General features: G+C 46.4%; 2 protein-coding genes and 1 pseudogene across 2 annotated transcripts; 2 read left to right on the forward strand and 1 right to left on the reverse strand.

Annotated features, from left to right (window-relative positions):
- The first annotated feature begins 807 nt into the window (after positions 1-807).
- Positions 808-4,768, forward strand: LOC147976757 (beta-glucuronosyltransferase GlcAT14A-like). The gene is made up of 4 exons (XM_087519038.1): positions 808-1,470; positions 2,543-2,618; positions 2,703-2,818; positions 4,199-4,768. The coding sequence occupies exons 1-4, from the start codon at positions 930-932 to the stop codon at positions 4,711-4,713; spliced, it is 1,248 nt and encodes a 415-aa protein (XP_087375164.1). The 5' UTR covers positions 808-929; the 3' UTR covers positions 4,714-4,768.
- Positions 4,769-9,187: 4,419 nt separating this feature from the next.
- LOC125529519 (uncharacterized) lies at positions 9,188-11,649 on the reverse strand. The gene has a single exon (XM_048693930.2). The coding sequence runs from the start codon at positions 11,587-11,589 to the stop codon at positions 9,394-9,396; it is 2,196 nt and encodes a 731-aa protein (XP_048549887.2). The 5' UTR covers positions 11,590-11,649; the 3' UTR covers positions 9,188-9,393.
- A 7,162-nt stretch (positions 11,650-18,811) lies between these two features.
- LOC147976758 (uncharacterized) lies at positions 18,812-19,454 on the forward strand (annotated as a pseudogene).
- The last annotated feature ends 2,982 nt before the right edge of the window (positions 19,455-22,436 follow it).

A 22,436-nucleotide genomic window follows, 5' to 3' on the forward strand; every position in this document is an offset into this window, starting at 1 on the left:
AGTCACAAGTTGATTCCGTAAATCTCAATTTTCTGATTGGTCTTTTACAATAGGATTGATCCCACCAAACAATGAACAAAGTGTTAAAAGGGCAGTTTAAAAAAAGATAATAGGAGCATGAAGATCTTTATCGAATGGTTACCAATATCAACTGTGGAAGAGATGATGAAGTACTAACTACTAAATTATGATAAATGTTAAAACTTCAACGTCGGATTTTTAGCGTTTGCCGACGATCCAGATTTGTTATGCGAAAACAGATAAATTTACCATATTGTTATGTAAAATTTGTCATGTTCTAAAGTGAAATTATCATGTAGTGCAAAAAAATTGTCAGATTTTTTTTCAAGTTGCATAGTAATAACCATGTATTTGATAGGATCGGATCGTATCTAAAGGCGGATGTTTATGCGAACCAACATGTGGTTGTATAGCTAGAGGGGCTATGGTATCCCAGCCCATTAGGGTTCAGATCCTGGTGCTCGCATTTATTTCTGGATTTATTTCTGGATTTTCGGCGATGCGCATTCAGTGGGAGGGGACGTTCCCGTCGACGACGAGGTGCGTACGGTGACTTCGTAAATTTCAAGACGATATGCCGGCTCAGTCTTTTGGAGATGCTCATAGGGATAGAATGTGCATGTGTGCGTTCATGGGATGAGTATATGCGCGTGTATATGAGCGTTTGCATCTGTACTGTGTTAAAAAAAGGCGGATGTTCATTGGGGCTGTAAAATTATAGTCACTCCTGACGAAATGAAAACAAATAATGGATTCATGAACTCAAGAGTAGAACGCACGAAATCGAACCAACTCGATCAGATCGGGTGCACCAAACGCGAGGGAGACCACTCCGTCCACCGAACTCGCAAAGCTTTCCTCTTTCCACGGCGCCCCGATCCTTGCGCTCCGCCCAGCCTCCGTCCCCCATGCATTCCCCCGCGCCGGCCGCGGGCGCCGCCTCCGCCCTCCCCAAGGACTCCCGCCCGCTCCCCTGCCTCCTCCTCGTCTCCCTCCTGCTCCTCCTCCTGCTCCACTTCCTCTCCTCCTCCTCCCCTTCTACGCCCGCGCCTCCGGACGCGCCCCACCGCGCCCCGCTCCCGGCCGGCGCCGACTCCGCCGGCCCAGCCCCGCCCGCGCTCGCATTCCTCCTCACCGGCTCCGCGGGCGACGCCGACCGCCTCCACCGCCTGCTCCTCGCCACCTACCATCCCCGCAACCTCTACCTCCTCCTACTCGACCGGGCCGCCCCCGCGTCCGACCGCGTGCGGCTCGCCCGCGAGGTGCGCGCTGGCCCCGGCCGCGCCGGCAACGTCCACGTCGTGGGCGACCCTGGGTTCGCTAACCCGCGCGGTGCTTCCGCGCTCGCCGCCGCGCTGCACGGCGCCTCTCTGCTGCTGCGGCTCGGCCAGGGCTGGGACTGGTTCGTCCACCTCGACGCCGGCGACTACCCGCTCGTCACCCCCGACGGTGATTCTTCTCTCCACACCTACTTCTTTCTTTGAATCATGCAGGAGAGCTCCGCACCTACTTTATGTTCTACACAGATCTAGACATTCACTTGTTCTACACAGATCTAGACATTTACTTGTTAGTACAGAACTGTGAATCTAGTTGCCATTTCCTTCTTCTTCTCAGGGATTATTTATGTGTGAGATAGATGAGTGTTTAATGTAGATAGATCTCTCTTGATTGAATGAGCATAAAGGACCCTAAATTAGGGTACTAGTAGGCATTAGCTAGATAAACTTCAATGCATTAGGGATTGAATGAACTAAGTGTTTCAAGAATCATATTGTCATAGTGGAAAATAATAATTCTTGTTTAACTCTGGCAACCACAAAATGTCATGGCAGAATCATATTAACGCTTGCTCTACCTTACGTCGTGTCGTCGAGAAAAAAAAATGCAACCACATCTGTGTGTATGTGGAGCATATGCTACTTGGTCTGTTGTATTCACTCTTTAATGCGTCGAAAGAAGGAATTCAAAATGGAAATGCGTTACTATTCGGTAGCATAAATATCTTTCCATCATGCTACTTTATTTTTGCTTTCCCTCCCTAAAACATTACTTACTAGAATGATTTGGAAATTATTCGGGTGAGTAGGCATAGGTGGCATGAAAATGGTGATCTAATCTGGTTCCAGAAGATAATTGCTATCTCTTATGCTTTGTATTAGACCCAGACAGAGGACTAGTTTTGTTGTAACCTAGAGCTGAGGAAGTAGAACAAAAAATAAGTCCATGCCTCATGTTCAGGCTTGTCGAGTTTTTGCCGTATTTCACATGCATTGGCTTTGCTTGTTGAAGTTGAAACAGTGGAACTTGCTATATTGTTTCTAAAAGAGTCTTGCTACTGCTTTATAGAGTTTCTTGGTTATAAAATTGTAGAACAGAATGGTAGATAGCTTTCATGTATTGGCATTTCATTAATCCTAAGTGGGAACTAATAACAGCTAATCAGCTATTAGGTGAAGCTTAATCTGTACTCTGTAGGACTTAACTCTTCTGAGCTGATTTGACTACAATTTTTTGGCAGATCTCCTGCATGTCTTATCATATCTACCAAGGGATATAAACTTCATTCAGCATACCAGTTATATTGGTTGGAAGGAGTAAGGGCATCTCATAATTCTGAATTGTCACTTTGTTCATTCGGATTTGGGAGTTCAAGATATTGGCATTGTATGTCTGTGCAGGTCAAGACATATAAGACCAATTGTTGTTGATCCTGGTCTATACCTCTCATCAAGGACTGACATTTTTTATGCCACTCAAAAGCGTGAACTACCAAGTGCATACAAATTATTTACCGGTGAGATGCTAATGCATTTCTATATTTGTCAGTAGATACTCCCATTATGTTTGAGAAAATCTGGAATCATATATTATATGCCATGATGCTAATGGTGTCACGATACACATTTGAGTATACAGGTGGAAAATTCTTAATCATCTATTCGTTTAGTGTGTTTCGTTGACCTGACAGTTGGTTAATGGTTATTCATGCATGGCATTATATTATCAAGCATGGACTCATAGTTTGTCACAGTTATCTTTGCTTTACTACTGTACCACCTGAACCAATACCACATGAAGATGTTATTGCTATATTCATGGTACTTATTTTTAGAAGGCGTTTAGTATGTTTGGGGTTGTAATTGCTTTATGCCTTTATCTGATTCATACTTGCACACCATCACATTATGATAAGATCTCCTCATCAGATTAAACTGTTGTTTCTAGGGTATGCCTATTCATGGTAATATGTGCAAACTAGTATATGTCGAACAACATATATTTGAACACTCCAAGCTCCATTTTAAATCTCTGGAGGTCTTGTAAGAATTACTTGAATGAAGGTTTGAACATCCTGATATAAACTGATGTTGTTTATTGACAATAAAAAATTGCACTAGAAACATGATATTCAGTGTTGATGTATATGATAATAAGTGCATAGTAATTGGCAGAATAAAGTAAGGAAAAGAATGGCTGCGGAGCACTTGTAGAAAGCATAGATGCGTGCAAACTAAGTTAAACCTTGGACCGTACGGTAGATCCTTGTGTTAAATTTTTGCGGGTATATTTGTATGCAACTTTATCCTTGCGTGTCAACACTATGGAAATAAATTCAGGATTGATATGATAGATATGTAAAGGAGAAGGACACTATTGTCATACAGGGCTATCGTAGGCTAACCCTAACCCCATTCTCATGTTGCTTTTCCTGTCACTGCAAGAGCTCTGAACGTTTATACCATTTTACTCGACAAATTCGTATTCTTAAATGTCTAACTATTCACTTCCTTTTTGAGACTCCCAACAGTTCACTTCATTGAATTCCTTGTACGCATTTTTAGTTGTTGTTTTCTTTTACCTAACTAGCCAAATACCTGCCATAATTGTGTTGTTAGATATTACAGTACATATAACTGTGATGTGTATGATTGGAGGTATAGTTGTATTTCTTATACAACTGGAATGGTTCTAATATATACTTGTCGTGATTTTAGTTCCAATTTGAACTAAAACAACGACAAGTTTTTTGAAACGGAGGGAGTATTTCACTAATCTGCATGTATACTATGATGGAAGCTCCTTTTGATATTGTTTTGTACTAATATGATATTTTTTTGTTGGTTATAATGGTACAAATAAACCTGTATTTACTTGTAATGTTGTCTCTTTGCAGGTTCTTCATCTGTCATCCTTTCTCGGGAATTTACCGAGTATTGTATCGTCGGAACAAATAATCTACCGAGAACTATGCTAATGTACTACACTAACATGCCCTTGCCACACAGGAAGTATTTCCAGACAGTCCTCTGCAATTCCCCTAAGTTCAACAGGACCGTTGTTAACCATGACCTGCACTACTGGGCATCGGATGGAACGTCCAAAAACGATCCCCGTCTGCTGACCCTAACTGATGCGGAAAACATGACAGCGAGCAGTGCAGCTTTCGGGACTAGATTCGCCAAGGATGACCCTGTGCTCGACCACATTGACGAGGAGATTCTACACCGCCTGCCTGGAGAGCCGGCTCCAGGAGGGTGGTGCATAGGTGCTGGGGACGACAATCCCTGTTCTGTTTTGGGTAGCACGGATGTTCTTAGACCTGGGCCTGCGGCTATGAAACTTGCCAAGTTCCTCGTGCAAAGGCTATCCTATCCAGCTTTTTATTCTCGGCAGTGTGTATGGGACTGATGAGTTGTTGTAAATTGTATCACCACGAAACCACGAGTTCAGTTATCTTTGTGTACCCTGTGCTGTGTTTTTCTTATGACGTCTTATAGTGCCGCTCCTGATATGATATCCTGTGCAGTTATACATTCTTGTCGTAAGAGCATGTCCTGCAAATGGGTGCAGAGCGAGGAAGAAGACCACACTGCTTCGGGATCAGCATGTCACGTGGAAATGGAACAAAATTTCAGAAGTCATTGTTACACGCCCAACCAACTTATCTGATTTTGTCTCCCAGCTTAATCATAAAAACGGAAGCCAAACAAGCTCAATAGGTTGCTGTTTGGCGTGCGGTTTTTCTTTTTGACTACAAGGAGGGAGAACACGTCAAATAATGATATTGAGCTGTGTGGTAACCACGTTTTCCTTCCCCTTCATGGATTTAGGGTTAGGGTGTAGAACTGCAGATTCATGAGGTGCAACCGTCTACTCGACTGCCAGTTGCGACCTAAACCTAAAAGTATGAATGAATTCAAAACTACACATAATAAACTAATAATTCACTGCTATAGCTAGATGCGCCTTCATATTGGATAGAAAGTGATTTGATGAGGCAGTAACAAATAAGCAACAAATTAGGAACTTCCAAACTGCCATAGCTAGTTGTAAACCTCCTTGAGTGAAGTGGTAGATTGATGAAGAATCAGTATACTCCTATGCCTTGTTGACATTTACCGTTTCCTCCTCATCTAAACTACCACACTGCACATTATGTCCAATTATGGTACATACCTGATGGAACAAGATTGGGTCAGTTTTACTAAGATGTTGGAAAGTGCAAAAATAATTACAAGGTAACTATTAGAAAGAAAGTGATTTGATGAGGTAGTAACATTTGAAGCAATTACTTTTTTCTTTCTTATTCATCTTATTTGTTTGATATGAAGGCATAGTTTGGACAACAACCATGTAGGACTCCGACACTCCTGTGCCACTCAAATCCTACTCCCGGCCCCATTCTCTTGCACTCCACCCCTTCTCCCCCTTGCTTTGCATCCGCGCCCTCATCCTCTGTCGATGCTATTGTACCTCTCCGACCGCCGCACGGGCATTGCCGGACGTTCGCAACCACCACCCACGCGCCCGTTCGCCTTGTACTATGGCGTCGTCCACCCAGGATCCGTCTGGAACCAGGTACACTCCGCTCCCTGTTGACGACGTCGATGACAGCCACCACGCCTGGCAGGTGTCCGATCAAACGTCATTAAGCTTATTTCGAACTTCATCTTTTTTTAGAGTACGAAGGATGGTGGGGTACCCGAGCATGGAGGATGAGCTGTTGTGCAACACATGGTTGGCCGTATCCACAGATTTCGTAGGCAGGAGCAAAAGGTTGTCTTTGACTTTTGATAATATTATTAATATATGCAATGTATGATATAAAATTATATTATTACAAACTTCTTTCACATACAAATTTGACGTTATGCTTTGCGTAACATGCATGGCATATATTATTGCTTTAACCCATGGTCAAAGGCAACCTCAAGAAATGTATTAGGCCCTGTATATCTGAACAGAGGGAGAACATCTATACACCATCCGTCGTTGCTTCGAGATTTTTGCCATCTGTGACAAAATTTGCTTTGTTTTGTAGTGTCATGCAATGTTTTATGGGTCATTTTGCTCATTTCAATACACAACGAAACATTATGATACATCTTGAAACATGAGAAGAACACAACGAAACATCATGTGTAACAGTTTGAAACCAAGATTTAGTTTAATTTTTTTTAGAAAATGTGGCATCAATATCAAAGCGACGACGCACGGTGAATGCATGCACGGGGTATATCATACGCATATACCTCACATCTCTTTTTCACTGCATTGATAGCCGTCTGGCCAAGACTTTGTCATCCCTCACATTGTTCTTCTGCACTTGTGCAAAGCTCGCTCCCTAGTTCATTTCACATTTGGCTGGCTCAAGATGGCCGAGTTGATGGCTCTCCGCTGCCGCTCCTCTTTTCCCCTGTTCCTTGTAGCCGGTTGATCGTATTCCTTGACGCGACACTCGCTGGCTGACCCTCCACAACTCCACCATGACATCTACAACCTCGTACTTCCTCGCTGTGTGTGGGTGTACCCTTCCATGCAACATCGCCTTCTTCGGCAAGTGATGATGGCAACACAGAACATCTTGAGCTCTTGGGTGAAAAAGCATGCCCGATATTCATTGGTTGGCCTCGGCAATGACGGTGTTTATGCTCCACGTCCTCATCGCTTTCAAGATTCCTCAAATGTGCTCTTTGGTGTCGAGGTGTGCGCTCTGCTTTGGGCAATTTGGCTTTATCGTAATGACTATGGTTTTTACAGGACCAAGGTCCCAAACTTTTTGCATGTCATTTACATAGCTACATGATGGATCAGATGGAGAACCCGAATGATATATTTGAGACAAGGCTCAAGGTAAGAACCCTCGTTTGGATGGTGGACGCGGAATCTCAATAAACATGGGTATTTTGTTCTCAATTCCGTTTGAATATGCATTTGTTTTCAAGAAGATCCTTAGGACCACCTTTTAGATGTTGGACGGGGAATCTCAATAAAGATGCTCAATTCCGATTGAATGGGCATATGTTCTACTATTTTAAGAAGATCCTCAAGTAAGGCACTAATCTCATATTCTTTTTTTTGGGGGGGGATGGGGCGGGAGGGGATTTTTTTTCTATTATCTAATCACCACTAGTCATATATGCCCGTGTTTCCCAGTTGTGGCCATTTTTATTCAGACTTGCTAGTTGCTACCTTGTACCGCCTTTTGGTAAAAACCAAACAAAACGTTTGTGTGCATCTCAAATGATATAGTGGTCAGGGGTATAACCACCTTTTCGAGGAAAAACATGTTGGTGCAATGTTTCTTTTATAAGGAGGTCCCTTTGTCCTAATTTTTCTTGGCAACCAATTGCTTGGTTTCATTCTTTTGCACCAACTCGCTTGGAATGGAACGAATGGAACATGGGGGCATATGAACCCGTTTTTTAAGTTAGTAATTTTAAAAATGGTCAAAAAATAATGAAAACTTCTGGCAACAAATTTGATGAAATGTTACACTCATGTAAAAAATTTAGGGATGAAATGACTTCCGTTATATTGTACAGGATAAAGTCAAAATCAACACTATATTAGAGGTACTAGTCACTCTATATTGTCATGGACAATTTGTTTTTATGCTCAGATTCTTTATGGGGATTCTTTTGTTGTACGTTTTTTTATGAGTAGGCCGACATGTCAAGTTTGTTTGAAAAAGGTATCGAAGATTATTGACTTTTTTCCTGAATTGCTAAAAAAGATCCTAGAAAATAGTTTATGGGGTTCGTCTAGAACTAGTTGTATCCTCATATTTTCTCAACTTGCTCCCACTTCTTTTCCACTTCCAATAATGGAAGGGGACCGGTCCGGTTGGGATACACAAGTGAGTAGTTAGTTCCAGTAGGTTTTTTTCTCACAGAAAACACAAAGCTGGCGTCTCACAGCAATGGCAGAAAAAAGGGAGAATATCATACGGAAATCAATATTCAATGAAAACTTCGTGAAAACCATATTTTAAAGTTTCAAAAAAATCTGAAAAATATGGGATGTTAACAAGGTGATGTTTTATTGCTACACAAAATTTCAAGTTGAAAAACATTACGAGATGTGAGCTATGAAAAAGACAAATTCAGCCCTGAATAGTGACATTACTATTTGGCACTAGTCAACGCTGATTTTGTCTTTTTCATAGCTCACATCTTGTAATGTGTTTCAATTTGAAATTTTGTGTGGCAATAAAACATCATCCTCTTAACATCCCACATTTTTTTCAAATTTTTTTGAAACTTCAAAACATCTTTTTCTCGTGGTTTTCACCGGTTTCAGTACAGAGAGGATCTGGTCAGAGTGTTCAAGCCAATTCCAGGATGTGTCTAGGTCTTGGTCGACTGAGACTTAACCAAGTCTCAGCCAAGTGATATAGTATATGAGAAGAAAAAGGAAAAACTGAAAAGAACTTTTTGTACAAATCTTAATGCAAGATCAATGGAATATAACATCGACTGAGACATAACGAAGTCTAAGTCGACTGAGACTTAGCAAAACTGTTCCAATTAATGCATTCGGAGCGCCATATTCAGCAACTTTGTGGAATGCAACATTTTGTATACAGTTGATGCGCGCGTTCGCTTAGGGCATCTCCCAATTGTGTTAAGTTATTTGGCCCCTACTGTCAGTCTGCCATCTCCTCTTTACTTGTATATAATTGATTCTTTGTTGGTTTTCAATGAATAAATAAAGGGGTTGGAGAGTTTAAATCAATGACATATGATTTAGATGTGCAATATTTATGGCACATCTAAATGTGTTTTAGCAAAACTGTTTAAATAACGAGAGACTGTGTTAAATTATTCATCCAGTTCTAACTTGTTAAGATTTTATAATACGGAGTAGTACTAGATAAATTCATATTGCATTGATTGTATACATAACATACCACGGAATTATGTAGTTCTTTTACAGTATATATGAACTACTCCATAGTGTGAGTAGTGTGAAATGATACACGAATACACAATGATAATGTTAACATAACGAACCATAATGCAATAGAAAGACAAATAGTGCAGGAGCTCGCAGTGTGCAGGTGTATATATATAGTGGTTTTAGGGCTTAATTCCGGCCCTTGTTCATCAGCTCCAACGCCGACGTGACGAGGGAGCGGACGCTGGTGGCGCGGCGGCTGAGCCCGACGCTCCCGGAGAAGACGTTGAAGCACTCCAGCTGCGAGGTGGTCCCCGCCACGCACCTCAGCTCGCTCTCCATCCCGAGCTCCATGAACAGGGCCACGTAGCGCGCGTCCAACCGCATCATGGCCATGGCGAGCTCGATGGTGTACCGCCGGATCCGGGGTACATCCATGGACGGGCGGCTGTAGTCCCGCAGCACCTGCACCAGCGTCCTTGCCAGCACCGTGTCCACTACCCTCGCCGCGGCGAGCCTCGCGCCGAGTTCCCCGGGCTCCATGTACGGGAGCATCTGCGCCGCCAGCCCGATGAAGATGCTGAGGACCTTGGCCTTCTCCACCGTGATGGACCTAAGTACCTTGGCGGCGCCGGCGGTGACCCCTCTCAGCGGGATCTGCCACTCGTCGCCGGCGTAGGAGCACAAGTTGCGCATGATCCTTGCGGCGCCGACTGCGACGATGGGGTCCTTCAGAGCGTCGACAAGCCGCCAGACCCCTCCGCCGAGAGCCATTATGATCTCCCCGCAGTTCTTCTTGTTCTCGAGAGCCAGCATGGCGAGCGCCTCGCCGGCCTCCACTCGGACAGCGTCCGTCGTTTGACACTCCTTCGTCGCAAGCCCCGCAGGCAAGAACATGGCGACTAGCACGCTGATCACGCTCCCCGTCTCGCCAATGATCTCCCTGGCCTCATCGTCCATGGCGAGACTCGTGAGTATCTCGATGGCCATCTGGTGCAGCTCCAACTGGACATCTTTGTCGTGCCGCTGCAGGACCTCCCTGACGTTGCTCACGGTGAAAACAATGTCGGTGAGCTCCCGTCGGAGCAGCTTCCCGGTGTTCCCCATCGTGCCGGCCAGCCTCTTCACCACGCGCAGCGACTGCTTCACCGCCTTGATCCTCATGTCCCCGGGCATCGTCGTCGCCAGCGCATGGTCGATGTTGGAGTAGGAGATGATCTTGTCGAGGAGGCCCCTGGTCTTGCCGATCTTGTCGCAGTTGTCGTGGTCGTGCGCCAGATTGTTGAGGATGGAGAGACCGAGGATGTTGAGCTCGTCGAGGTCGGCGTAGAGGAGCGACGCGACGGACTCGATGGCACAGGAGATGCCGATGACTTGTAGCAGGATGAGCTTCCTCCCGGTGAGCATGGACACGACGACGGCCGCCGAGCGCCGGACATCGCGCTCCGAGGAGTCCTTCCAGCTGAGCATCTTGATGAGGCGCTCGATGGTGGGCGCGGAGACGCCGATCCTGCGGAGCGTGGCTTCGGCGAAGCGGTCGGACTCGGCGAGCGCGACGAGGATGCCGGCGCCAAGGCTCTGCTCGTCGTGCGAGCCCGCAGTGATGAGGTCGTCGGCGTAGGAGACGAGGCACATGTGGAGGCCATCCAAGATGCTGCCGTTGAGGCAGCGCGAGTAGGAGTCGTAGAAGAAGCGGCGTACGGCGACCTGGCCGTAGGCACCGGCGAGATTGCAGTCGTCGGCGACGCCCTGGAGGAGGCGGCGGTGGCCCACCTTCCACTCCCATAGCGCCTTCTCGACAAGGAACAGCAGCGCCTCGGCGAGCGCGAGGCCGTAGAAGATGTTGAGCGCTGCGGCACGGTTGGAGCGGGCGTCCTCGGTGCCGCCGTAGTGCTGGTGGATGAGGCGGACGAGGGAGAGGGAGACGCACGCCGACGCGGAGAGCAGCTGCATCCAGAAGAAGGCGCGGACGGCGGCGCGGGAGGCGGGGCGGGTCCGGCTGGCCTGGTGGTGCTGCCACTCCAGCTCGTGGCTGCGTCCCAAGATGCGGGTGCCCTCGACGAGGAGAAGGCCCGTGATGCACCAGAAGTCGGTTGGGCTCAGGGTGATGGCGAAGCCGGCGAGCAGCACGACCGTAGCCCAGATGAAGGCCAGCGTGCCCAGCCGGCTCGCCGCCTTCTCGAGCACGGCCAGCTGCAGGGCCAGCACGGTGAGACGGCGCTCCGGCGACAGTGATGCATCATCGGCGGTGGTGCGGGAGCGGGTGGTGCGCGGGTTCGGCGTGGCCTTCTGCGGCTCGAACAGAGTGGGCAGCTGGTCGGGGATCTTGATGCGGATGCTCGGGGCGGCGAAGCTCCGGGAAGCGAAGGTAGCGCGACGGTCCATTGGTTTCACACACACAAGGAGTATGTACGTAGCGTACTGGTTGCACTGGCCGAGCTTGGTGTGCGTTGCGTCTCGGCACTAGGTCGATGCTATTTATAGGATAGCAGTGATATTATGCAGTTCAGCCTCTGCTCGGAAGCATTCTGAATCGTGGTAGTTTCTTGCTTGCGTGCATGAGAGTGCGTGTGAGTTTGGAGCTCCTCCTTTTTTTCTTGTTACGAGAGAACGTTGCTTTTAAGGCAAGGAGGGGCTGCACCTAATTTCTTTATCTTTTTGGATCCGCCATTCAATAACGCACTAATAATTGGTTTACGGAGATGAATCTCTTTAGAACGGAGCAAAAAATAATAAATGAATTTGAACCTCAACAGTTCAAAAATGATGAGGGATCACCGTACCACCTGTATCGATGGTAAGAGTTTTCTCCTTCTTATGGCCTCTCTGGCAAAAGTAGCAATGATGTCTTAGGGCATGGCTAATGCACAGCCCCCAACATGATGTCCCGCATGGCATGTAGGATTGGATGTCAAAAAAATAGGTTCGGAGAGTGTAGCGGGATCTTCAGTAGGAGGCGGACGCTTGGAGAGGATAAGTGTGATCCAATGTAAAAAACTGGAAAAGTTGAAGCGAAAAGTAGAGATGCATGGCATGCATGTGTATTGCTTGATGAGGCCCACTAGTGATAGCTTGCGTTGGGAAAAAAAAACAAGTTAGATGCGTCAAGATACTTTTTCTCATAAGGCATCTGTATCCATATGCCACCATAATTTATGTCCTCAACTCCTCATAAAATAGTTGTAGAATTATCGCTCTACACCTTAAAAAAACAGAATTATCCTGCTACAACACTCATAGTACTGCCACTTTCATGATTGGAGGTGCATTCATAGCTTAGTAGAGCTTATTACAAGTAAATGCATGCGATGAAGGAGTTTTTATTTTCTTAGGAGATGGATCAGACGCATTTTGAACGTGATGGTTTCTTGGTTGCGTGTGTGAGAGTGCGTGTCCGTTTGGAGATTATTAGATGATGTCTCTCCTTCTTTTTTCTTGTTACGAGAAAATGTTGCTATTAAGGCAGCAAGGAGGGGCCGCGACTAATGTCTTCAGATTTTTATTCTTGGATATGCCATTGGATAACGAATAACGCACTATAGTTGGTTTACGAACTATAGGAGTAGCAGTAGAAGTGATAAAACTATCTAGATAATGGAAAAAAATCAATAAATAAATTTGAACCTGAACAATTCAAATGTCAAGGTACCTCAGTACCACTAGAGTTTTCTTCTAGAAGCCGTGACACATGCAGTAGTATCAGAATTATCCCGATACAAACTTGTCGTACTGCCACTTTCATTACACGAAGGATAGGCGTTTGGTTCACTAGGTAACCTCAGTGGGTTAGGGATATGCAATTTTTTTGGGATACCACTCGTGCATAGGAGTAAGTATACTATCTGCATGGACAATGAGCATGATTCATGTAATATATTTTTGTCTCAATTTTGCATTGTAGATGGACAACAAGGAAAGATAAGACTTTAATGTTTAGTTCTAAACTCAATATTTTAATTAACCTTGATATATTACATGTGTGTGTTAGGGGGGGGGGGACCACTTTTCATCCTCTGTCACTATGTATGCTACACTGATTGCATTGGCCGAGCGTGGTTTGTATTGCGTCTCGATACTAGGTTGGTGCTATTAGAGCAACTCTATCAGACCCCGCATCCCGCCTCGACCTGCAAAATAATCGTCAAAATGTGGGTTGGAACAAAAAAAACCTGTCCGATCAGACCCAGCACTCCGCCCCGGCCCGTAAAATTTTTTTTGGGGGCGCGGCAAAATCCTGTCCACAACCCGGAAATACGCGGGTTTCCTCCTCGCGGCTGCGGTGCCCTGCATATAAGCGGAAGCGGTTGGTGGGGGGGGGGGGGACATTTCAGCCCACACTTTCCCCACCAACCACCTCTCCCCCCCTCGCGCCGCCGCCGGGCCGCCGCCCAAGATTCTGGCGAAAGCAGCCGGCAGGAGCACGCCGAAAGGCCGCCACGCTCACGAGACCTTTCCTCCCCCCCTGCGTCGACGGGTCACCGGATTTGCAGATCTGCGGCACTTCATCGTGGGCCGCCGGATTTGGCTTTTCCGGTCGCCTGTTGCTGCGCCAAGCGATGGAGTGGTCGGGAAGCCTCTTCCGCAGCCCCGGCAAGGGCGCATCGCCGCATGCAGGTTCGGGTTCGTCCGCCCGCCGCCGCCGACGGTTTGCGGGCATGGATTCGTTCGGCCGTCCACCGGGCTCGGCGCTCGTGCATCATCTCTGTGGCTTGCCGATGCCGCTCATATAGTGCGACGACTGCACACGGACAATGCTGCGGCTAACTTCGGGCATGTCGAAGCACCCCGGATGGGTGTTCTTCAAATGCGAAAACGACGGGGTACGTGCACTTGCGGTAGCTCATTTGATAGCTCATTCTTTAGTTCAACTGCGGATCCTCATTTCAAACATGGTCATTCTTTTGTGTAGGACGATGGATGCTCATTTTGGTTTTGGGAAGGCCAATACATTGATTTATTGATAGAAAGAAACTTAATAGATGTTGGTGCACTCCTTAGTAGAATCAAAGGCAATGATGCGACTGTATGTGCAACCAGAGGGGAAGCAACGTCTACTTCCTTCAAACCAAAGATGAAGAAAGAAGAATGCAAGATCAAGAATCCACAGATCAACAATGAATGCATGGAAAAGATATTAGTCCAACTAGTGGGAGCAGTTATGGAAGTTGGAAATTTTCTAAAATGCATACTTGTGGTTCTTGTTTTCTTTTATCTTGCTATTCTAGCAAAGATTTGGTGATGTGTTTTGTATCCAATATTGTTAAAAAAGTAAAGAAATGCATTGTGCTAGATCAAATTAAGGTGTAAATTTAAGTTTTGCGGGCTGTGAGAAGCTGCGGCAGATCAGACGCCGTAAAGCCGACCCATAAAAAAAGCATATTCCAGAAATATCCTTTTTTACGGGTCTATTATGCGGGATCTGCAACTGTGGCCATCCGCACCTACTCGCAAAAACGTTTTTCTATAAACTGCAAATACGTTTTACAAGCTGGGAGTATGCGAGGTCTGTTAGAGTTGCTCTTATAGGACTGCAGTGATATTATGCAAAGCTTTTGTCCCGCTGTCGTGCATGCTGTGTCGTTCGCACAGCAGTTTCGTTATGCAAGCTTTGCTCGGAGGCATTTTGAACGTGGTACTTTGACTACTTTCTTGCTTGCGTGCATGACAATGCGTGCCAGTTTTGGAAATTATTAGATGATGGTTCTTCTTCTTTTTTCTTGTTACGAGAGAATGTTGCTATTAAGGCAAGGAGGGGGCGCGCCTAATAATTGTTTCTTTAATACATTCAGGATAAATGCAGACATTAGGACTTGAATCTTGATGAGTTCGGAATATTATTGTCTATCTAACCATCCAACCACATGTGGTTTGCTAATAATTGGTTTATGAATTATACATTTTATATCTTTTTTAGCACATAGTACAGATGTAGGCACTCATATATACGCGTATATACTCATTTCTATAAAAACGCACACGCAGACCCTACCCCTATAAATACCTCCGAACGACTGAGCCGATATACCCTTTTAAGATTGACAAAGTCACCACATGTGCCCCGTAGTCGACGGGAACATCTCCACCACAACCAAAATGGCCACGACAATAGTCAACCACTTTTCATCCTCTGTCACTATGTATGCTACACTGATTGCATTGGCCGAGCGTGGTTTGTATTGCGTCTCGACACTAGGTTGGTGCTATTAGAGCAACTCTAGCAGACCCCGCATCCTGGCCCGACCTGTAAAATAATCATCAAAATGTGGGTTGGAACGAAAAAACCTGTCCGATCAGACCCAACATTCCGCCCCGGCCCGTAAAATTTTTTTGGGGGGCGCGGCAAAATCCCGTCCACAACCCGGAAATACGCGGGTTTCCTCCTCGCAGCTGCGGTGCCCTGCATATAAGCGGAAGCGGTTGGTGTGTGTGTGTGTGTGGGGGGGGGGGGACATTTCAGCCCGCACTTTCCCCACCAACCACCTCTCCTCCCCCCTCGCGCCGCCGCCGGGCCGCCGCCCAAGATTCTGGCGAAAGCACCCGGCAGGAGCACGCCGAAAGGCCGCCATGCTCACGAGACCTTTCCTCTCCCCCTGCGTCGACGGGCCGCTGGATTTGCGGATCTGCGGCACTTCATCGTGGGCCGCCGGATTTGGCTTTTCCGGCCGCCTGTTGCTGCGCCAAGCGATGGAGTGGTCGGGAAGCCTCTTCCGCAGCCCCGGCAAGGGCGCATCGCCGCATGCAGGTTCGGGTTCATCCGCCCGCTGCCGCCACCGGTTTGCGGGCATGGATTCGTCCGGCCGTCCACCGGGCTCGGCGCTCGTGCATCATCTCTGTGGCTTGCCGATGCCGCTCATATAGTGCGACGACTGCACACGGACAGTGCTGCGGCTAACTTCGGGCATGTCGAAGCACCCCGAATGGGTGTTCTTCAAATGCGAAAACGACGGGGTACGTGCACTTGCGGTAGCTCATTTGATAGCTCATTCTTTAGTTCAACTGCGGATCCTCATTTAAAACATGGTCATTCTTTTGTGTAGGACGATGGATGCTCATTTTGGTTTTGAGAAGGCCAATACATTGATTTATTGATAGAAAGAAACTTAATAGATGTTGGTGCACTCCTTAGTAGAATCGAAGGCAATGATGCAACTGTATGTGCAACCAGAGGGGAAGCAACGTCTACTTCCTTCAAACCAAAGATGAAGAAAGAAGAATGCAAGATCAAGAATCCACAGATCAACAATGAATGCATGGAGAAGATATTAGTCCAACTAGTGGGAGCAGTTATGGAAGTTGAAAATCTTCTAAAATGCATACTTGTGGTTCTTGTTTTCTTTGGTCTTGCTATTCTAGCAAAGATTTGGTGATGTGTTTTGTATCCAATATTGTTGAAAAAGTAAAGAAATGCATTATGCTAGATCAAATTAAGGTACAAATTTAAGTTTTGTGGGTCGAGAGGAGCTGCGCCAGATCAGACGCCGCAAAGTCGACCCGTAAAAAAGCATATTCCAAAAATATCCTTTTTTACAGGTCTATTATGCAGGGCCTGCAACTGCGGCCGTCCGTACCAACTCATAAAGGCGTTTTTCTGTAAACTGCAAACACGTTTTGCAGGTCGAGAATATGCCGACTCTGCTAGAGTTGCTCTTATAGGACTGCAGTGATATTATGCAAGCTTTCGTCCCGCTGTCGTGCATGCTGTGTCGTTCGCACAGCAGTTTCGTTATGCAAGCTTTGCTCGGAGGCATTTTGAACGTGGTACTTTGACTACTTTCTTGCTTGCGTGCATGACAATGCGTGTCAGTTTTGGAGATTATTAGATGCTGGTTCTCCTCCTTTTTTCTTGTTACGAGAGAATGTTTCTATTAAGGCAAGGAGGGGGCGCGTCTAATAATTGTTTTTTAAATACATCCAGGATAAATGCGGACATTAGAACTTGAACCCTGATAAGTTGAGCATATCATTGTCCATCTAACCATCCAACCACATATAGTTCGCTAATAATTGGTTTACGAACTATACATCTTATATCTTTTTAGAACATAGTTAAGATGTAGGCACTCATATATACGCGTATACATTCATTCCTATAAAAACGCACACGTAGACCCTACTCCTATGAGCACCTCCAAACGACTGAGCCAACATATTCTTTTGAGATTGACAACGTCACCACATGCGTCCCGTAGTCGACCGGAACGTCTCCTCCCACTAAACACGCATCGCCGTAAATCCTGAAATAATTCCAAAAATAATGTGAGCACCAGGATTTGAATCCTGATGGGCTGGGATACCACTGTCATCCTAACCATCCAACCACATGTTGATATATACATCTTATATTTTATATTTATTAATTGGAGGCACAAATCGAGGCTCCATGTTAATCCTCATTAATAAACCGCACGATCTTCATGTTGCTTGTCTATAATGTAACGCCCCGAGACCGGAGCTTCAGATGCCTTTCAGGGTTTCCGGGTTTCGTCGTGTGATTTGTTTGGTTCGTTGCATCATGTGTATTGCATCATATCATCATGCCATCATCTCATAAATCTTTTGCAACTCAACTAAATAAATTGCATGGATTTTCGGTCCATTTAAATCGAGGGAATTCACATGGTAATTCTCTTTATAACATATTCTCCCAATATTAGGGAGCTAAATAAAAATATTCCATTCGTTTGGATTCACCACAAACACACTTGCAAAATATCCCAATGCCTTTGTTATCTTAATTCTTGGTCTCCAACATTGCCATATATTCTTTCATCATATTCCGGAGCTCCACCAAAAAAACCCGAACATTTTTGGCCACACCGAACCTAGTCCCAATTCAAAACCATTTGAATTATATTCAAATGAATTTGAATTTAATTCCTGCAATCTGGTCACTTCTATTTTTCTGTGGTCATGTTTATTTTTATGAGTGTAGGAAAATTGTCCTCCTGCTCAAACTCTTTTCCCTAACCCCCCTTCTTCTTTTCCCTAACCCCCCTTCTTTTTCCTCTCTCTCTATTTCTTTTCGATTAAAGAAGGAAGGGAGGAGAGGGAGAGCCCAATCCAGCAAGCCCAGCTGACCCCTCCTCTCTACTGGGCCGGCCCCAAGCCCACCTAACGCTGCTAACCCTAGGCCCGAGCGAAACCCTCTCCTGGTCGATCCCCTCCTCGTTCGGTCGTTCCCACCAGCGCTGCCAACCTCTTCTTTTCCTCCTCTCGCTCTCTTCCTCCTGCGTGCTCTTCTTGTCCAACCTCTCCTCGTCCAGGAGCTCGTCCATCCTCGCGCCAGAGGCTTCCCTGCCGACCTCGTCGACCGCGCGGCTGCCTGCAAGCTCCGTCCAGCGAGGCCCCGCGCCCGTTCCCCATCTCTCTCCCCTCTCCTCGCCTGCGACCCCTCCGGTTGCCGCGCTACCATCAGGCGTGTCCTCCTTGCGCCCGAAGCTCTTGCTTCTCTCTGTCGTGCCCAACCGCTTGTTTGCCGCTGTAGCTCCCGTCTTTGGTCGGGCATGATCCTTCTGGACCGCACCATCTTGCCTCCTCGCGCGCCCGTGGTCCTCCAGAGGCATGCGCTGCCTCGCCCGTCTATCAGGAAAGCCATGGCTGCCGCCACATGGAGTTCCACTGGCCCCGATCCTGTCGGGAACCAGACGAGCCCCGTGTCTGCTTCCTGCCATTGTCCACCACCATCGCCTCCTTGCTGCTGCCCAACCGAGGCCTTGTGATGCTTCGTTTCGTATCAAAATACCATCAAGACCGGCAAGACCCCGACTCCGAACGCCAAGTACTACTACAAACCCGAAGAATTCGAATGCATCAAGTCCCCGAGGAGACCTGTTTTTCGTCAAGTTCGACTACCCGTATCATCAAGTACCACTACAGCCGGAGACCTCGGACACGCCAAGTACCCCTTCGAGCTATCAATACCGCAAGCGCCAAGTTCCACGACGTCCCAAGTACCGTGAGAACGTTTGTACCTCTACCGTCGCCGTGGATCCGACAAGTACCCCTACAACAAGTGTACCTCTACCATCGTCTTCGGAATCCCTAAGAACATCAAGCACCCCTTCGAGATGACGAGACCGACAAGTTCAAATGACCCCAAGTACCTCTCCGAAAACGAAACGTATACCGCTACCGTCGCAAGAATCGAGACCGACAAGTCCGAAGAAGCAAGTACCACTCCGAACCGTGTACGACGACCGTCGCCGAAGACCCGTGTAACGCAAACGTCAAGTTCAACTACCGTCGCGTGAACCACTACTTCCCACGACGACCCCATGAACAACTACTTCCCCTTCGACACGTGTACCCCTACCGCCGAACTCGATCCATTCCGATAATGCACGCTTCGAAGGTATAACCCCGAGACGACGTCCGCGAACGAATGCTTGCGATGTTTGAGATGCTCGTGTTTGCACCGTGTCCAAATTGTCACTCGTTTCCTTGTCACCAACTCGTGGGACACCCGAAATCCGGGAGCGCCCCAGCATCTTTTGCACGCATCCGCACACTTCTCCTTTGCATCGGTATCTCAATCGAGTTACCGGAACCGGAACTCTACCATGGCACCGTTTTCGTGATCTTTGCCGTGGCACCCCTTTCGTTTCTGCCATGATGAAAAATGCTTCATAATGCTCTTGTCAACTTTTAATAAAAATTGCATAAACTTGTTCATGTCATCCGCATCATGATAACAACAATTAAAAATGCTTAAAATTGTTGTTGCATTAAATTGCTAATGCATATGGGGATTTACCGGATTTGTTGTTTGTTATATCCGGCCCCATTTAAATTGCTTAAATGGTATAGTTTTGTTATGCTTCACCTCTTGCCATGTTAACCAACATTTAATATTGTTGAGTACCTAACCGGGAGAGAACTAAATAATTGATGTGGTGTTCCGTCAATATGCAACCCGTTGCATATTGAGCTCCACTTAATTTGTAGTTTTGGTTGTTGCACTTTGCCATGCCTCTTTAATCCGGACATGCATCATACTTGGTTGTGCATCATGCCATGTTTATGTGTTGGTTGTTTACTTTGTTGTTTGCTCCTTTTCCGGTGTTGCTTCTTCGGGTTAGTTCCGATAATGTCGTGTTTGTGAGGATCCGTTCGACTATGTCCGTTTGTCCTCTTCATGGACTCGTTCTTCTTCCTTGCGGGATCTCAGGCAAAATGACCATACCCTCGAAATCACTTCTATCTTTGCTTGCTAGTTGCTCGCTCTTTTGCTATGCCTATGCTGCGATACCTACCACTTGCTTATCATGCCTCCCATGTTGTTAAACCAAGCCTCTAACCCACCTTATCCTAGCAAACCGTTGTTTGGCTATGTTACCACTTTGCTTAGCCCCTCTTATAGCGTTGTTAGTTGCAGGTGAAGATTAGAGTTTGTTCCATGTTGGAACATGGATATTTTGTTGGGATATCACAATACCTCTTATCTAATTAATGCATCTATATACTTGGTAAAGGGTGGAAGGCTCGGCCTTATGCCTGGTGTTTTGTTCCACTCTTGCCGCCCTAGTTTCCGTCATATCGGTGTTATGTTCCCGGATTTTGCATTCCTTACGCGGTTGGGTTATAATGGGAACCCCTTGACAGTTCACTTTGAATAAAACTCCTCCAGCAAGGCCCAACATTGGTTTTACCATTTGCCATCTAGCCTTTTTTCCCTTGGGTTAGGCCAGCCCAAGGGTCATCTTTATTTTAAACCCCCGGGCCAATGCTTGTCTAAGTGTTGGTCCAAACTAGAGCCCCTTGCAGCGCCACCTCGGGGAAACTCGAGGGCTGGTTTTAGTTGTACGGATTGCTTATCCGGTGTTGCCTTGAGAACGAGATATGTGCAGCTCCCATCAGGATGTCGGCGCATCGGGCGGTCTTGCTGGACTTGTTTTACCATTGTCGAGGATGTCTTGTAACCGGGATTCCGAGTCTGATCGGGTATTCCCGCTAGAAGGAATATCCTTCGTTGACCGTGAGAGCTTGTGATGGGCTAAGTTGGGACACCCCTGCAGGGTTATGAACTTTCGAAAGCCGTGCCCGCGGTTATAGGCAGATGGAATTTGTTAATGTCCGGTTGTAGAAAACCTGAAGTTGACCTTAATTAAAATGCATCATCCGCGTGTGTAACCGTGATGGTCTCTTTTCGGCGGAGTCCGGGAAGTGAACACGGTGTTGGAGTTATGTTTGACGTAGGTTGTTCTACGATCACTTCTTGATCATAGTTGTTCGATTGTGCTTTTGCCTTCTCTTCTCGCTCTCTTTTGTGAATAAGTTAGCCACCATATATGCTAGTCGCTTGCTGCAGCTCCACCTCATACCTTTTACCCTTCCTATAAGCTTAAATAGTCTTGATCGCGAGGGTGCGAGATTGCTGAGTCCCCGTGACTCACAGATACTTCCAAAACCAGTTTGCAGGTGCCGATGATACCGTGCAGATGACGCAACCAAGCTCAAGGAGGAGCTCGATGAAGATTTTGTCCTTGTGTTGTTTCATTCTAGTTGATCAGTAGTGGAGCCCAGTTTGGGGTCGATCGGGGATCTGTGTCGCTTTTGGGGTAGTCTTCTTTTATTTTGGCTCCGTAGTCGGGCCTTGATTGTATTTGGATGATGTAATTCTTTATTCATGTAATTGTATGAAGTGGTGATTGTAAGCCAACTATGTATCTCTTTCCCTTATGTATTACATGGGTTGTGTGAAGATTACCTCACTTGCGACATTGCTTTCAATGCGGTTATGCCTCTAAGTCATGCTTCGACACATGGGAGATATAGCCGCATCGAGGGCATTACAAGTTGGTATCAGAGCCTTCCCCGACCTTAGGAGCTCCCTGTTTGATCGAATCGCTGGCGTTATTGAGTCTAGAAATGTTTTGAGTCATTTAGGATTATATATATCGGAGAGTTAGGAATTCTTTTTACTCCTCAGTCCCTTCGTCGCTCTGGTGAGGCATCCTGACGTAGAGTTTTGACTCTTCTCTTTTCAAATTTCACTAAATTTTTTTTAGGATCACGCGGGTATCTTGGAATCGTTCCGATGGTTTTGTGACGCGAACATTGTTCTTGGTGCCTCCTGTCATTTAGGGGTTGTGGCAGTGTCCCGGGGAGTTGAGTTCCGAGGTGTTGTCATCACAATTTTATCGTTGCAATTCTGGAATACCTGAGTTTAGTTTCGCCGACATCGAAAATCTCTTTTATTCAGTTGTTGGTGAGATAACCTCGACGCCACCCAG

Source organism: Triticum urartu, chromosome 4A (assembly GCF_056163025.1).
Source record: "Triticum urartu cultivar PI428250 chromosome 4A, HENAU_Tu73, whole genome shotgun sequence".
In the NCBI taxonomy this organism is placed as follows: domain Eukaryota; kingdom Viridiplantae; phylum Streptophyta; class Magnoliopsida; order Poales; family Poaceae; genus Triticum; species Triticum urartu.